The 18,821-nt window shown below is 39.9% G+C and overlaps 2 protein-coding genes across 2 annotated transcripts in view; both read left to right on the forward strand.

Moving 5' to 3' along the window:
• LOC114702470 (cytochrome P450 2C55-like) overlaps window positions 1–18,821 on the forward strand; it is a 53,290-nt gene that overhangs the window by 28,708 nt on the left and 5,761 nt on the right.
• Window positions 11,500–17,774, forward strand: LOC114702473 (cytochrome P450 2C26-like). The gene is made up of 4 exons (XM_037206705.1): window positions 11,500–11,720; window positions 14,350–14,512; window positions 14,723–14,872; window positions 17,697–17,774. The coding sequence occupies exons 1-4, from the start codon at window positions 11,553–11,555 to the stop codon at window positions 17,705–17,707; spliced, it is 492 nt and encodes a 163-aa protein (XP_037062600.1). The 5' UTR covers window positions 11,500–11,552; the 3' UTR covers window positions 17,708–17,774.

An 18,821-nucleotide genomic window follows, 5' to 3' on the forward strand; every position in this document is an offset into this window, starting at 1 on the left:
TCAAATTCACTCCATTCATGTAGGCCTAGCAACTGGTGCTGTCATTTTACTGATTATGTTCAGATAACCATATATTTGAAAGTTCATGAGCCTATTTTTCTTGTAATGTCTAAAAGAGACTATCTATCAGTGGATATTTTGGTCTTCTGGCTCCTATAATCTTTGTATGCCCTCTTCCACAATTTTCTCTGAGCCTTAGGTGTAGGGGTTGCATTGCAAATGTAGTATCAATTAGGGTTGGGTACTCCACAGACACTTATTGTTTGCATTTTGAGCAGTTGTAGACTTCTGTAATAGTCTCTACATGTTACAAAAAGAAGCTCCTTTGATTAGGTATGAGGTATATACTTGTCTGTTGGTATAAGAATAAGTATTTAGAGTAAAGAAATTATATTAGTTTAGAAAAATGGCAGTCACCTGCCTGGACTTTGGAGAAGGATGCTTTTCCATTGTTTGTGTTCTTAGTCCTATTTAGTATTTCAGTAATTATAGCTTCACCTGTTTGTTTTATTTTTATTAGTTATGTTAGAGTTTCATGCAATGTGTTCTTAAGTCTTAACAATGCATGATGTACAACACACAGCAATCCTTATTTAATCTGTGGACTTGGACTGATGATGTGTCTTTGTTGGTTTTCTGATTGTTCTAGTGAACCACATTCATGAGGACTGATGATTGTGGAAGAGGCTGTGGGTGTATGTACTGAAGGTAGATGTGGGAATTGTGCAATTCCATTTAGTTTTGTTATGAAATGAAATCTGTTCTGAAATGAATTTTATTATTTAAAAATTCACATCACACAACACTAGCCATTCAGATGTTTGCACCATGCTGATCATTTGACTAGAATTAGAATTCTGTGCAATGAGAAACAAGAAGCCATGGCATTGTGAGATGCTCAGACAAGACTAGGTCATGGCTGATATGTTGATGACACTTTATTCACCATTGTTCAATTTACCTTTCCTTAAAAACAATCAAAGTTTTGACTAGTTGACATTAGAGATCCTTATACCTTTAAATTATTTCATTATTATTTTTTAATTACAGGGCAAGTCTAGGCAATAGCCTAAAGTCAATAAAAGGAAGGACAAATAGATCATGGACAAACATGCTTCAAGGCATAAAATAATTGCTTTGTAGCAATGACTAAGCGTATTTTACACACAATAAGGAAGCATATTTTTTTTTAAGGTTAGATATACAGCTATGTGAGTCACAAACACATTACTGACTTCTTTTCCTTTGTTTTTAGTTTTTCTCGCTATCAAGCTTCCAACAATATAATGTGCTCAAAAGATAACTGAACAAGGACAACAGCAATAGACATGCTAATGGGAAAGGGGAAAAAACTTATGAGGCCTCAACTCTACACAAAGGACTATAGTGAAATAAGAATGTTGAGAGTGGGAGAAATAGTCTTCCCCAGGGATGAGTACACCAAATGATTATTCAATATCAAATTACCTCTGCAAAACATACATGTAAATAACATTATACAGGCTGGGCAGGGTTTTTTGTATGTTTAGGAATGTATATGTGTGTGTGTGTGTGTGTGTGTGTGTGTGTGTGTGTGTGTGTGTAATAACAAAGAAGAGGCTATGGATTTGGAAGAGAGTATGAGAGGTTTTGGAGGGGGTAAAGGAAAGGGGAAATGATGTAACTATAGTATAATCTAAAAGAAAAATTAAAAAGTAGTCATGGTTGTCAATGCAGATTTTACTTTCCAATTTAACCATCTCTTTCTTTAATTATTAACTAAATTATTGCTTACCCAAGTCCCATTTGACAACAAAGAATTCTCTAGTCCAGAGAAGTTCGACCCTGAGCATTTTCTGGATGAGAATGACAACTTTAAGAAAAGTGAGTACTTCATGCTTTTCTCATCATGCAATTGAAGTTTATTACCATGGCAACATGGTAATTTTGGGGGTTACTTGAAACTTAAATGGTATCTCCTCTTGGGCTAATAGATTCGCTTTTGTATATGATCAAGCACATCACTCCAAAGGCCCATGCCCTTTCTTTTTTTTTTTTTTTAATTTTATTTTTTTCATTTTTCTTTATTAAGAAATTTTCTACTCACTCTACATACCACCCACATATCTCACCTCCTCCCTCCTCGCACCCCCAGGCCTCTTTCCCAAGCCACCCCACATCCCCACATCCCTCAAATCAAGGTCTCCCATGAGGAGTCAGCAGAGCCTGGCACATTGAGCCTAGGCAGGTCCAAATCCCTTCCCACTGCACCAAGGCTGCGCAAGGCATCACACCATAGGCACTGGATTCCCAAAAGCCTGCCCATGCACCAGGGACAGATCCCAATCCCCTGTCTGGGTGCCCCCCCCCCAAACAGTTCAAGTCAAACAACTGTCTTCTGTATCCAGAGGGCCTAGTCTGGTCCCATGGGGGCTCCACAGCCACTAGTCTATAGTTCATGGATCTCTGCACATCTTCCCATCATGATCTCCACGTCCCCCACCTGCAGAATCCCTCCTCTCTCTCATCAATTGAATTCCTGGAGCTCAGCCTGGTGTTTGGTGGTGGATCTCTGCATCTGCCTCCATCAGTCACTGGACAAAGGCTCTTTGATGACAGTTAGGGTATTCGCTAGATCAGTCACCAGAGTAGACCAGTCCAGGCACCCTCTGGACCACTGCCAGCAGTCCAAGGTGGGGCCATCCTTGTGGATTCCTGAGGAAGGCCCATGCACTTTCTCATGCACCCATAAGACATCCTATTGGCAAGTCACTTTAGTGGGATTAGGACATTGACCCATTTTTTCCAATTAGTTACCTCTAGAATAGTAAACACCTCATCTATCATGAAAACTGCAGCTTATCCTACATGTTTGAATGTCTTCTCTATATCATTACTCTGCTATTGAAAGTCTCCACAAGCATAGAATGGGCAGCTAAAGACATCACAGACAGGGAAGCAGATGAACAAACAAGTCATTGTAGTCCCAAAGTCTCCAGTCTTTAATAGCTCAAATACAATATGAAAGTCCAGTTAAAAGTCTCTTCTGAGCTGGGTGGTAGTGACACATGCCTTTAATCCCAGCACTTCCCAGCACTTGGGAGGAATAGACAGGTGGTCTCTGTGAGTCTGAGGCCAGCTGGGTCTGCAGAGTAAGTTTCAGGACAACCAGGGCTACACAGAGAAACTGTCTCAGAAAAAAAGTCCTTCTGAGAGTCAAGGTGATTACTTAACTGTGAGACCCTGTCAAAATAAGGAACAAATTGCATATGTCCAGGAGACAATGGTATGAGTAAACATTCCCTCACAAAGGGGAGAAATAGGGCTGAGTATAACAAAAGCTGTGGAGCCCAAACAAGTCCAAATTCAAGCAGAGCAAGCACCAGCCTTGTAGCTGCTCCATAGCCAGCATCTCAGGATCCTGTTGGAATCATCTGGGCTCTACTGGCTTTGTTAGCTTCTCTTTTCTAGCCCTCTGATTATCGTACATGTGACCTCTCCCTTCAGGTGGCTCCATTCTGTGTCTGTATCAACTTTTGACCTCCTGGATCTGGCATCTTAAAAATACTGGGGTTCTCCACTGCAGTGCAGGCTTCACCCACCGCACCGTGAACAGCATACCTAAGCCTCCTTGAAGTGAATCAGACCCAGCTACTCAAGTTTTCTGAAATGTGGTACAAGCGTCTCTGACACACTGAATTTTTTTAATCCTTTATGATTGTGAAACTAAGTACCTCATGGATGGCGCTGTTAAATTCTATTCTAGATCAAGATATAACCTCATATCTCTTGGAGGAAAGTTGCAATGAGCTCTGCTTGCTGTTTTGGAGAAACACTTCCCTAGGTAGTTGTTCTGAGCAGAGAACTCCTGTGGTGCAATTTTTAGTCCAGATTCTCTACTCTCTAATGAATGTGTTTTACAAACGGTGGATTCTTAGAGGGGTAGAGTTTTGCCTCAGGCCATCTTTCTTCCTATGACTTGATGTTTTTTTATTCTTTTCTCATACAATACATTTCAACTGCAGTTTCTCCTCCCTCTACTCCTCACAGTTGTGTCTCCCCAACATGCCCCACATCTTCCCTCTCTCCAAGATCCATTCCTCTCGTTTCTCTTCAGAAAAGAGCAGGCCTCCCAGGGATACAAATCAAACATGTCATACAAGATACAATAAGACTAGGCACAAACTCTCATATAGGAGCTGGGTAAGGCAACCTAGTTGGAGGAAAAGGGTCCCAAGAGCAGGCTTTTAAAAGAGTAAGAGACACCACTCCCACTGTTAGGAGTCCCACAGAAACACCAAGCAAACAGCCGTAACACATACACAGAGTACCTAGCAGAGACCCATGCAGGCTCTGTGATTGCGCTTCAGTCTCTGTGAACCCCTATGAGCCCTGCTTAGTTGATTCTGTGGGCCAGGATCAACTGGTGTCCTGATCCCTCTGGATCCTACAATCCCCCCTTCATGTTCCACAAGGTTCCCCAAGCTCCAAGAGGAGGGATCCAATGGAGATCTCTAATTTGGGCTCTCTTTCCACCTAATGTTTGCCTGTAGGTCTCTGCCTTTGCTCCCATTAGCTGCCAGAGGAACCCAGATGATGGGCTAGGATATGAGTATAGCAGAACATCATTAGAAACCATTTTATTGATTTTTTTCTATCCCAGGTCTCTGGGCTATCTAGCTTCTGGTTCCTAGTCATCCAGGCAGTGTTGGGCATGGGCTCCCTCTCATGGCATGGGCCTCAATTAGACTAGTCATTGGATGGCCACGCCTACAAGTTCTGCACCTCCATTGCCCCAACACTTCTTGCAGGCAGGATAGATTGTAGGTTGAAGATTTTGTGGCTGGGTTGATGTTCCAGTCCCACCACTGGAAGTTGACTGGTTATAGAAGATGGTCAGTTCAGGATCCATACCTTATATTACTAGGAGCCCTTGCTAGGGCTACCCTTGCAGAATCCTGGGAGTTTATAGTGCACTGGTGTTGTTAGTTTTTTCTTTACTCTTTGCTTTTTGGGGGTCTGCCACCCAGCTCTCAAATAAATACATGGAGACTTATTCTTTCTTATGAATGCCTGGCCATAGCTTGACTTATTTTTAGTCAGCTTTTCTTAACTTAAATTATCCCATCTACATTTTGCCTCTGGGATCTTACCTTTCTCTATTTCTGTATATATTTTCTTTCCTTATTTCATGTCTGGCTGTGGCTGAGTGGCTGGCCCCTGGCATCTTCTCTCCTCCTTTACTTCTATTGATGGTATCCTTTGCCTTACAGAAGCTTTTCCGTTTCATGAGGTTCCATTTATCAATTGTTGAACTTAGTGCCTGTACTATAGGTATTGTGTTCAGAAAGTTGTCTCCTGTTTCAATGTGTTCAAGGCTGTTCCCTACTATCTCTTCTATCAGGTTCAGTATATCTTGTTTTATAATGAGGTCTTTGATCTACTTGGACTTGAGTTTGGTTCAGGGTGATAGATATGAATCTATTTGCAGTCTTCTACTTGCAGATATCCAGTTACACCAGGACCATTTGTTAAGGTGCCTTGTTTTTTTTTTTTTTTTTTTTTTTTTTTTTTTTTTTTTTTGCAATTGTGTCTTTCTGGCTTCTTTATAAAAAAAATTAGGTGTCCTGAGTTGTGTGGATTTATGTCTAGGCCTTTGATTAGATTCCATTGATAATGTATTGTTGCATGAACCCGGAGCCAGATATCAGGGTGAAAGCTGAAAGATCAGAGAAGCAGAGCAAGCCACAGCCTCCACTGCCTACCTCACCAACTTGTCAGCCTGAAAGAATGTCTGCAAGAGAATGAGTTCCTGTCTCCTTCTGCCGTATATTCCTTTCTCTGTTCAGCCACCTCACTTCTTGTTTCAACCTTCCTAGTGCTGGGATTAAAGATGTGTGATCCCAAGTTCTGGAACTAAAGGTGTGTGCCACCACTGCCTGGCTCTGTTTCTTTTTTAGACTGGATTAATCTCATGTAGCCCAGTGTGGCCTTGAACTCACAGAAGTCCAAAGGCATCTCTGCCTCTGCCTCCCAAGTGCTAGGGTTAAAGCTATGTGCCACCACTGCTTGACCTCTGTGGCTATCTCAGTGGCTGGCTCTGTCCTCTGATCTCCAGGCAAGCTTTATTTCTTAGATTACAAATATCACCACAATGTGTTATTGTGCCTGTGTTGTGAGACCCCCAAACAAAACCACCACAGAGCCAGTTTCTGATGCAAGTTCAAAGGGGTTTATTAATAACAAGCAAGCCCGGGCTTGGTCCATGTCCAACACTCTGCCTATGCAGGATGGCCCTGAGCTCTCAGAGTGAAGGGCTTTTAAAGGGAAAAACCACAAGCTAGGTGGTACAAACCTTTGCATTTCAGGGTCATACTTCAGTTAATAGGAACATTTAGCCAAGAGAAGAACTACAGAAGACAAAATACATTTGGAGATTCTCCCAGTGCTATTGGAGACTTTGATGGGTTAAGCCTTTGTTTTAGCTTCATAACTATTTCTTGGCCAGCAGCCTACCCACTCTGGGGAGTGGGCCACCTTGACCGAAGTCTTAGCTGGGTGTTTATGTCTCTGGAACATGGTGCAGCTTTTATCTCAGTATTGCTAGAATTGAAGTTTTCTTTAAAATGGAATTTGTATTGCTCTCTCAGTGTCTATTTTTTCCCCTAATACCATGCTGTTTGTATTACTATTAGCTCTGTAGTATAGCTTGATTTTAGGGGTAGTGATAATTTCCAAAAGTTCTCTTATTGTATATGCTTGTTTTAGCTATCTCCAGTTTTTTTTTTTTTTTTCATGTGAAGTTGAGGATTGGCCTTTCAAGGTCTATAAAGAATTGTGCTGCAATTTTTTTTTGAGAGAGGGTTTCTCTTGTTGCTTTGGAGCCTGTCCTGGAACTTGCTTTGTAGACCAGACTGGCCTCGAACTCACAGAGATCCACCTGCCTCTGCCTCCTGAGTGCTGGGATTAAAGGCATGTGCCACCACTGCTTGGCTGTGTTGGGATTTTGATGGGGATTTCAATGAATCTGTAGATTGTTTTTGGTAGGATGGCCAGTTTTATTGTATTGATCCTACTGAGCATGGGGGATCTTTCCATCTTCTGATATCTTCTTTAATTTCTTTCTTCAAAGACTTGAAGTTTTTGTCATACAAGTCTTTCACTTGCTTGGCTAGAGTTACCCCAAAATATTTTATATTATCTATGGCTATTGTGAAGGGTGTTGCTTTCCTGATTTCTTTCACAGCCCATTTGTCATTTGTATGTAGGAGGGCTACTGAGTTTTTTGATCTTGTATCTTGCTATTTTGTTGAAGGTATTTATGAGCTGTAGAGTTCTGTGGTAGAATTTTTGGGGTCTCATGCATATTATCATATCATCTGCAAATAATGATACTTTGACTGTATCTTTTCAAATTTGAATTCTGTTAATCTTCAATTCTCTTACTGCTCTCTAGCTAGAACTTCAAGTACTATATTGAATAGATATGGCAAAAATAGACAGCTTTGTCTTGTCCCTGATTTTAGTGGAATTGCTTTGAGTTTCACTTGATTTAATTTGGTGTTGGCTATAGGCTTTCTACAAATTGATTTTATTATGTTGAGATATGTTTTTTGTTGTTTCTTATTTTTTTATTATTATTTTATTTTATTTTACAATACTATTCAGTTCTACATAACAGCCACAGATTCCCTTGTTCTCCCCCTTTCTGCCCCCCTCCCCCTCCCCCCAGCGCACCCCCCATTCCCATCTCCTCCAGAGCAAGGCCTCCCCAAGGACTGAGATTGACCTGATAGACTCAGTCCAGGCAGGTCCAGTCCCCTCCTCCCAGATTGAGCCAAGCGTCCTTGCATAAGTACCAGGTTTCAAACAGCTAACTTATGCAATGAGCCCAGGACCTGGTACCACTGCCTAGATGCCTCCCAAACAGATCAAGCCAATCAACTATCTCACCTATTCAGAAATGCTCAATCATACCTGTAGCTACAGTTTTCCTGCCTTGTCCACAGTCAGGACAAATCTTTGTCACCCGCCAGTCCCACAGCCGCTCAGACCAAACCAAGTAAACACAGAGACTTATATTGCTTATAAACTGTATGGCCGTGGCAGGCTTCTTGTTAACTGTTTTTATATTTTAAATTAATCCATTTCTATAAATCTATACCTTGCCACGTGGCTTGTGGCTTACCGGAGTCTTCACATGCTGCTTGTCATGGCAGCGGCTGGCAGTGTCTCTCTGCCTCAGCCTTCCGCTTCCCAGAATTCTTCTCTCTCCTTGTCCCACTTACTTTCTGTCTGGCCACTGGCCAATCAGTGTTTTATTTATTGACCAATCAGAGCAATTTGACATACAGACTATCCCACAGCACATACCACAAGAGCACTTGCTCAGCTACGTTTATATTAGCATTGTTTGTAGTAGCCAAAACCTGGAAACAACCTAGATGCCCTTCAACTGAAGAGTAGATAAATAAATTGTGGCACATATACACAATGGAATACTACTCAGCAGAGAAAAACAATGACATCATATCATGAGGTTTGCAGGCAAATGGATGGATCTAAAAAAATCATCCTGAGTGAGGTAACCCAGACTCAGAAAGACAAATATGGTATGTACTCACTCATAGGAGGATACTAGATGTGGAACAAGGATGACTGGACTGCTACTCACATCACCAGTGAGGCTACCTGGAAAACAGGACCCCAAGAAAGACACGAGGATTGCCCAATGATGGAGAAATGGCTGAGATCTACATGAGCAACCTGGACATGAGTGGGGGTAATGAAGGGCAAGGGTCGAGGGAAAGAGAGCAGGAGATCCCAGCTGAATCAAGAACAGAGAGGGAGAACAAGGAATAGGAGACCATGGTAAATGAAGACCACATGAGAAAAGGAAGAAACAAAGTGCTAAAGAGGCCCACAGAAATCCACAAAGATACCTCCACAAAAGACTGCTGGCAATGGCCGAGAGACAGCCGGGACTGACCTACTCTGGTGATGGGATGGCCAAACACCCTAATAGTTGTGCCAGAAACCCCATCCAAGGACTGAGGAATCTGGATGCGGACATCCACGGCTAGGCCCCGAGTGGAGCGCTGGGAGTCTAATTAGCGAGAAAGAGGAGGGTTTATATGAGCGAGAATTGTTGAAACCAAGGTTGGATAAAGCACAGGGACAAATAGCCAAACGAATGGAAACACATGAACTATGAATCAAAGGCTGAGGGTCTCCAAAACTTTTATCATGAAATTTTGTTGAATTTTGTCAAAGGCCTTTTGACATCTAATGAGATGATCATATTTTTTTCTTTCAGTTTGTTATGTTGGATTACATTGATTAATTTTTATATGTTGAACCATCACTACATCTCTGAGATGAAGCCTAGTTGCTCATGGTAGATGATTTTTTTGATATGCTTTTGTATTTGTTTTGCAAGTATTTCATTGAGTATTTTTGCATCTATATTCATAAGGGAAATTGGTCTCTTTCTTCATTGAATCTTTTTGTGGTTTGGGTATCAGGGTGACTGTGACCTCATAAAATGAATTTTGCAATTTTCTTTCTGTTTCTATTTTGTGGAATAACTGGAGGAGTATTGGCATTAGCTCTTCTTGGAAAGTCTCGTAAAATTCTGTGCTAAAACCATCTGGCTTTGCCTGGGCTTTTTTTGGTTGGGAGACTTAATGATTACTTCCATTTCACTGAGGATTATAAAGTTCATTTAAATTGTTTATCTCATATTGATTTAACTTTGGTGAGTGGTATCTATTGAGAAAATTATCCATTTCTTTTAGATTTTCTAATTTGGTGGAGTACAGATTTTATGACTATGTCCTTATGATTCTCTGGATTTCCTCCATGTCTGCTGTTATGTGTAGCCAGAAGGTTTCTCTAGTCCTGCCCAGGTCCTGCGGTTGGGACAAATCTTTCCCACTCACATCCACAGCCGCTTGGTCCCAAATAAACACACAGAGGCTTATATTATTTTCAGACTATATGGCCATGGCCTGTGGCTCAAGCTTCTTGCTCTTATATCTTAAATTAACCCATTTCTATGAACTATACTTTGCTACATGGATTGTGGCTTACCGGTACTTTTACATCTCGCTTCTCCTGGCAGTGGCAACATCTCTTTCTTCTCCTTTCTCCTCCCACTGTCTCTCTTGGATTTTCCCGCCTGGTTCCATCTGCCCTGCCATAGGACAATGCAGCTTTATTTATCAACCAATCAGAGCAACACATATTCACAGCATACAGAAAGACATCTCACAGCAGTTATGTCCCCCTTTTTGTTTCTGATTTTGTTAATTTGGAATTCTCTCTCTGTTTTTTAGTTAGTTTGTATAAAAGTTGGTCTATCTTGTTGATATTCTCAAAGGACCAATGTGGTGGTATTATGTTCCCGAAATATTGTGCACCCTAATAAACTTATCTGGGGTCAAAGACAGAACAGCCACAATATTAAATGTAAAGGTTAGGCAGTGGTAGCACATGCCTTTAATTCTAGCATTCCAGAGGCAGAAATCCATCTGTTCAAGGATACAGCCAAGCATGGTGACTCATGCCTTTAATCCCAGAAAGCAAGCCTTTAATCCCAGGGAGTGGTGGTAGAAAGCAGAAAGGTACATAAGGCGTGAAGACCAGAGACTAGAAGCATTTGGCTGGTTAAGCTTTCAGGCTTCTAGCAGCAGTTCAGCTGAGAGCCATTCAGATATGAGGACACAGAGGCTTCCAGTCTGAGGAAACAGGACCAGCTGAGAAGTTGGCCAGGTGAGGTTAGCTGTGGCTTGTTCTGTCTCTCTGGCCATCCAGCATTTCACCCCAATAACTGGCCCTGGGTTTGATTTTATTAATAAGATTCTCTAAGATTCCTGCTACAGACCAACTCTTTGATTTATTGCTTTTTGTATTGATCTCTTTGTTTCTCTTTTATTGATTTCAACCTTCAGCTTGATTATTTCCTATTTTCTACTTCTCTTGGGTATATTTACTTCTTTTTTTCTAGAGCTTTCAGGTTTGCTTTTTTGTTGCTAGTATGAAATCACTCCAGTCTTTTTTATAGAAGTGCTTAATGCTATGAACTTTCCTTTTGATAATAGTTTTAAGATAAAAAAAAACCTAGAAAACAATCTAAAGTTCACAAGGACACATAGCTGAGTTAAAGATTCATTTGGTGAGGGTCAAAAATACAAAGCAGCCCAATTATTACCAGCTGACCTACTTTCCTCACTAGGGTTGGTTGTTGAACAAAGTTGATGATTAATTCCATGTACCCATTTTTGCCCTCAATTTCTGATATAAAAAGCTATTGATAAATGGGTATGCACCCTGAAGATTTAAAGTACAGCTGACTGATTATTTTTCATGCACAGGCAGACCTGGAATAAAAGAAAACAAAGGCAAGGGACTTTTTGTTGTAATCTCAATGTGGGAACAAAGTTCACTGGGAGGAGAATCTTGTCCCTGGTTGGTCTGTTCTGTACAGAGACTCCCAGGTGGATTAGCAAACTTCATTATATAAGCTTTGTGTTGTAAGCACACAGTCATGCCAGTAAGAAGAGAAGGTAGCGATGGTTCTAGATGTGTTTCTGGGGCTTGTTCTCTCATGTCTGCTTCTCCTTTCACTGTGGAGGCAGAGCTCTCAGAGAAGAAAGCTTCCTCCTGGACCCACCCCTCTCCCAGTCATTGGAAATATTCTTCAGGTAGATCTTAAGAACATCAGCAAGTCACTGAGGGATGTAAGTATAAGTTTGGTTTTCTGAGTAGCATTCAAAGGGAAGTAAACGAACTACATTTTTTTTTTTTTTTTTTGGTTTTTTGAGACAGGGTTTCTCTGTGTAGCTTTGCGCCTTTCCTGGAACTCACTTGGTAGCCCAGGCTGGCCTCGAACTCACAGAGATCCGCCTGCCTCTGCCTCCCAAGTGCTGGGATTAAAGGCGTGCGCCACCACCGCCCGGCTAATGAACTACATTTTAAGGGAGGCATGTCTGGGCATGCCCTGTACAGTACATGATTGCAAGTCTCTCTCCTGAACTTTGATGTTCCAGCTGCATTTTGTATCATGTCATCATCAGAAATCATAGACTGAAGTAGTGTGATGTGGGTAGGGAAATGTTAGTAGGTGTTCAGTAGTGTGGCACAGTTGTAAATTTTTGTTGTTCTTTGCACAACTTTTTCTTTCTTTCTTATTTCCAAGACAGGGTTTCTCTGTGTAGCCCTGGCTGTTCTGGAACTTGCTCTGTAGACCAGTCTGGGCTCAAACTCAGAGATTCGCCTGCTTCTGCCTCCTGAGTGCTGGGATTAGAGGTGAGTGCCACTACCACCTGGCACAGTTGTTGTTATTAATTGTTGTTTGCTGTGATTTTAGGCTGAAGATAAACAAGAAAAGTGATTATCGTGGAAGTTTCCTTCACATACCTTAGCCATGCACTTTATTTACATTGGCTGAACAAATAGAACTTCTGTGAAGAATCAACCTCTATTGATGTCCAGGAAATAGTTATGAGTGAACAACAGAAGACATGACAGGAACATAAAGTTGGTCAGGGTCCAATTTTTAGTTGCAGAATTTTGAACACATCCCCATTCTGGGGACGAAAATGCTGTCTGAAGAACTTATTTTTCTAGGAATTGCTGGTGCCCTGGCATCCTATGTAGAGCTTGTTTGTAATGGTTGCACCCTGCAAACTGGGCTGGGCAATAGGATAATCTTGAAGTCATTTGAAAATCACTTGTGCTTATCATAGAGCTTCTAAATCAGGATCTCTTTGGAAAAAAAAAGTTAAAATAGCATTAGATGCCCAGTAAAGGAAAACTATTTCTCTAGTCTAGGTGGATACTTAACATTCCAAGCATCTCAAATCATGAACTAATCCATTTAGGCTTGTTAATTACCTGGTTAATAGACCACAACAGAAGACCGATTCACCTAAATATATAAAGGTGTGGGGGGAATGATTATCTGTTTATTTAAACAATATACTTCTTTCCAGAAAGCTCACCCTTTTATTTGGCTGGTACAGATGAATAGATGTAAATTTTATTATAAACAATATTTTAAAATATAAAACAATAAATAAAAATACAATTCAGTACGTGCTTATTTATTCTGTAATCTAATATAACACAGGGTTCCATACATATCTACATACATGAATATATGTATACATATAAATGTTCACATGTTACAGTAGTCTTGTATAAATCTTTATAATAACCCTTACTTTACAGCTTAGGAGTGAAGTCTGAATTTTATTTATCCATCTGACTTCAAAGCCTCTACAAGAGGAAAAAGATATATACTAAAATAAAGTTGTATATTGCTTCATTAACATGCATTCTTAATGAATGGACAAGAAATCTATGTGTTATATATATATAATGCATACATATTGAAAATTTGCTTTGGAAAAATATCAGAATTGTTTAAATGTCATTTCTTAAAAATAAATTCTTTTGTATTATTGAAAAAAAAAAAAAAAAGAAAGTCCACCCTTGGTGCCATTGCTTATGGAGCGGCAGCCACACTGTCTTTAAGTCTGTCCCCTTCAGGAAAGCGTAAGTTCTGTTTTCCTTCTTTTTCTTTCTGATCCTAAAAAGTCAAAACCTGAGTATATTTTCCTCGATACTCTAACGTCCTCATTCTTCCTCTAAAGCTCCCTCTCCCTACCTTGCCATGTGGTTCCTTGTTTGCTATGTGGTTTGCTTGCTGACTTTGTGCCTAACTCAAAAGCTTGGCTTTCTATGTCTTCTCTGTCTTCTGGCAGCTGCTGGGATCTTCCTGCTTGCCAGCCCTGCGGCTTTTCTTTTAAATGGTAGTAAAAATGTTCTCAGTTTTCTTCTGAGTCTGTTCTTAAATTCGTTTATTAACAAAACTAAGAACTCTGAGAGAGGATCCCACTTTTCTGTGGCAACAAGACCCTTTGTAGATGATGCTGATACAATCACCTGGTTATTAGTTTCAAGCTGAGCACAGGCAGATGATAAATTGCTCAAGAATCAAACACTGAATGGAGAGATGTTCAAATTTTGGTTTTTCTGCTATGTGAACTTTGGGGCAATAGAAAATAATATGGAATTTTCTGTCTGATTTGTTTCTTTTGTGAACCAGAATAAATGCACATGCTAAATATGTTGATTTGATGATTAACTGTAACTGTTTACCAACTACTTGGTCATTGTAGTCAAACTGACATCTCTAGCCATTATTTTCATATTTCTGTGTAAAATTAAAAAACCTTGAAGCATTTTGTGATGAGAAAAAATATATTTATAATGATAACAATCATTATATTTGAGCATGCTGTATAGGAAAAATTACTGACCCCCTTTGCTACATTAAAAAAAAATCACCTTTTTATTTTCCAGCTTTCAAAAGTCTATGGCCCTGTGTTCACATTGTACTTGGGCAGGAAGCCTGCTGTGGTATTACATGGGTATGAAGCAGTGAAGGAAGCTCTGATTGATCATGGGGAGGAGTTTGCTGGAAGAGGAAGCTTCCCAGTGTTTGAAAGATTTAAGAAAGGCCTTGGTAAGTGTCCATGTGCCTATGTCCATGATCTTATGTATATATGTGCCTATGTGTCCATGTATATATGTTGGGCTATGGTCATAGGACTATGAGGATGGAAAGCAGTCTTACTCAGACCCAGCTGGGCCTTGTGTGTGGCAGCCACTCATCAGCCACTCCCTTCTCCTTGTCTGGGATCTCCCAACTAATTTTTGCTCTGTCATTTTTTAGGAATTGCTTTTAGCAATGGAAGGAACTGGAAAGAGACACGGCGCTTCTCACTCATGACTCTGAGGAACTTTGGGATGGGGAAAAGAAGCATTGAGGACCGTGTTCAAGAGGAAGCTCGCTGTCTTGTGGAGGAACTGAGGAAAACCAATGGTGGGTGTCACTTTGCATCTCCAATCTTAACAGACGCCTGTCTTCTATAAGGAAGCTCTTGGAAGCATTCCAGGTGTGATCCAAGCTTGCTTTCTTAGCACTCTCTGGGATTCCACAAGGATAGGTTGTTTGTTGCAAAGAATAGAGTTTGTATATCCATGACTTTTGTAAATAGGTATTATTGTATCTCTTCTGCAGATTCCAAGCCACAACTTTATTTGGAAACTAACTTTTCCTTTAGTTTTCAAATAAGAATATGAATATATAAATATAGTTCTTATATAATATAGGTTTTCAGTTCACTTCCTGATAAACTGAGGAATGTTTACCTTTTGCATAATTGTGTGTCATCCCTTCCAGTTAATTTCACTAGAGAGCTCTCAGTATATAACATGGGGCAATGATCACACCATACTCTTATAGAGCTGGGACTGTGTCTTTCCTTTAACTAGACTATCTTGGAGAATAGTTTTTGCAGATATGCTGCTAGACAATGTTTGTAATTACTTGGGTATAGCTTAACAAATATTAACTTGTGTCCAGTAAAAGAACACAATTCTTATAAGAAAAAAATGTGTAATCAATTGTTTAGCAACAGGGAAACCAGGGAGCTGTCTATGGAAGACATCAGATTGAATATAAACTCTTTGGTTCTCCCTATCCCAAAGTTTCTATATAAAATGGTTTGACACCCCTCCCCCCAATATGCCAACCCTATAATGCAGTGCACATCAAATCAAAGACCTAAATGTAAACAAAGAAAGGATAGCATTAATAATTAGTGCAACACATTGAACTGAATCAGCCTTTGGCTCAGGACTTATTCTGACTTTTTCAACTCAACGAAGACAGAAATTAGTACCAGGTTCATGACTGCAAAATTGCTGTGATAAACCTGACCAGGTTTTGAAGAGAATTGTGGAAGGATTTTGGAACTTTGGGCTGGAAAAGCTGGAAAGCTCAGAGTTGAATGAGATCTTGGCAATAAGGAAAGAAACACTATGGGTTAAGAGTCATATATTTGAATGTCAAGTTGACAAGGGGTAAACTGACGAAGGTAGTTTTTGGCTCACTTGACACAGGCTGGAGTCATTTGAGAAAAAAGAACTTCGACTGAAACAATGCCCACAGTAGACTGGTCTGTGGGCAAGCCTGTGGGGGCATTTTATTGATGAATGATTGGTATGGGATGATGCCTCATTATGCATGGTACCATGCTTGGGCAGGTGGTCCAGGGATGTCTAAGTAAGCAGGCTGAGCAAGCCATGGAAATAAGCCATCTGTCTTCAGGTTTCTACCTTGAGTTCATTCCTTGACTTCCCTCAGTGATAGATATGACCAGAGAGTTGTAAGCTGAAATTAATTCTCTGTGTCCCAAATTGCTTTAGTCATGGTGTATTTTCACAGCAATAGAAACTACAATTCTGACACAAGATAGAGAAATCATAGACAGGACAGAGGACCCAGAGACTTCCCAACTCTTTTCTTGACCTTCCTATTAAGGTTATCATTATTTTTTTGACAAAAATATTTCTTGTGGCTGGGTGTGGTGTTACATACCTTTAATCCCAGCACTTGGGAGGCAGAGGCAGATCTCTGTGATTTCAAGGCCAGCCTGGTCTACCAAGCCAGCACTAGGACAGCCAATGCTACACTGAGAAACCCTGTCTTGAAACAAACAAACAAACAAAAATTTCTTGTCATCTAACACTCCATTGATTTATACTTTTGAATAAATATATGTAATTACATGGTTCTGCAAATAAACATTTCTAAATGATGTATGTAACTAGTTTTTTTCCACTGTGTCATCTTTGTTTTTTATATCCTCCTGTTTATTCTACTTAGGGATGAAATTTATGGCAGTAATTTTCTGTCCATACTACCAAGTATGCAAACCTTTAAAGTACTTGTCACAGTATATTTGATTATCAGCTTATCTTCCATGTGACTACATTTTGAACTACTGTCTTTTAAATTAAATAAAAATAAAATAAAAACAATCAGGTCTCTCTTCTGAATTGCCCACATGCCCACACTCACATCTCACAATCATGTACGTATTCATGTATCCTAAATTGGTCTCTGACTTCTTTCATATGATACAATGTTTCCAGATCACCCGGAGTGGTGCTGTGGTTAAAAGAATTGGGCATCCCTGCAGGTTGTTTGTTTGAGCTAAAAGTTCTTATCTTAATTTTACCTGCAGAAATCTATTCTGTGTTTAATGTTCATTCAGATAATTTCTCATCTCAGATAGCACCAGCAGATCTTCCTCTTCACATCAGCTTTTCTAGTACATGAAGTTATCATGATCTCTGTCTTTATAACTGTGTTCCATTCAACTATTTGTTATGTATAAAAGATTTTTGGGTCCCCACCATTCTTTCCCTTTGTTCTTAGTACTGTTTTATCGAGAGACTGGTGATTCTCTTCTGAAGACTTGAATTATTGAAGTTTTAAGAAGTCTCCCTCCCCAATTCCAAAACAACAGTCAACTGAATGAAAAGCCAATCAAAAATGCTCTGGATGAAAACAATGTGCTCAAATCCATTATTTAGCTAGTTAACTAGATGATGAACTCAACTAGTACCCATGGAATAATGACTACTAGGCAATGTATAGGTGTGATTAAAATGTTTTAGGTTCCTTTACCTATCATCAGATAAATTGTTTTATATATACATATAGACATACATGTACATATGCATTTATACTTCAATGCAATTTTACAATTGTTCCCAACTCTCCAGGCTTACCCTGTGATCCCACCTTCATCCTGGGCTGTGCTCCCTGCAATGTCATCTGCTCCATTGTTTTCCAGAATCGTTTTGATTATAAGGATCAGGATTTTCTTAACTTGATGAACAATTTAAATGAAAATGTCAAGATTATGAGTTCCCCTTGGATGCAGGTGAGTCTGTGTTCCTTTCTGCCAGAAAACAAAACAAAGCAAAACACCAACAAGAACAACAGGAAGCCCAAACCACTTAGAGATATTTGTTTCCTGAAATTTCCATAATTCTCTAATGACCACACACCACAGTGACACTGAGAGTTGCTGGTGAACATTTAAGAAAGATGCCTGAACCCTTAATTTTACATCCAGAAAAATGAAGGCTAAGAAATGGGGCTCATTTTTTTAGTCCTACATGATCTCTTTTCACTAGTTTTTCTATTACATCCCAAATCACCCTCTCTATAGATTGTTGTGATCAAATACTCAGAAGATGCCCACATAACTCTGGACATCTATTTCATTGTTTAACCTTGTTAGCCACGGGCTTCTTTAGCAATACTCTCATCAAAAAACTTAACAAGAACATTACATTTCACTAAGAGAATATTTTCTTCAAACAGGGAGAATATTTGGGATCACTGAAACTACCAGGCTGTAGCAGGCTTTCTCGGACTGCCAGCCCCCCAATCATGACATGGAGACTTAATATTAGTTGTGAATGCTTGGCCTTATCTTAGGCTCATTTCTTATAACTAACTCTTATAACTTAATTTAACTTGCTTCTCGGCATCTATGTTTTACCATGGACTTTTTTTTTTTAACCTTTCTTTCATTCTGTATGTCCTACTCTTCTATACCCTCTGTGTCTGTCTGTCTGTTTGGAAGCTGCCTGGCTGGCTGGCCCCAGGTGTTTCCCTCTCTTCTCCCTTGTTCTCTTCTCTCTCATTTTCTTGAGTCTAGATTTCTCCTCCTACTTATTCTCTTTACCCACCAGTCCTCCCTGTTTCTTTACTGCCCAGCTATTGACCATTTAGCTTTTTATTAGACCAATCAGGTGCCTTAGGCAGCCAAAGTGAAACAAATGCAACTCTCCTTTACATAGTTAAAGTAATACCCCACAACATAAAAAAATGTAGGACATCTTTACCTAGTTAAAATAATACTATGCAACACCAGGCATCATGAAATATGGTAGCAGTATTTGATAAA

This window comes from Peromyscus leucopus, chromosome 1 (genome assembly GCF_004664715.2).
Source record: "Peromyscus leucopus breed LL Stock chromosome 1, UCI_PerLeu_2.1, whole genome shotgun sequence".
In the NCBI taxonomy this organism is placed as follows: Eukaryota; Metazoa; Chordata; class Mammalia; order Rodentia; family Cricetidae; genus Peromyscus; species Peromyscus leucopus.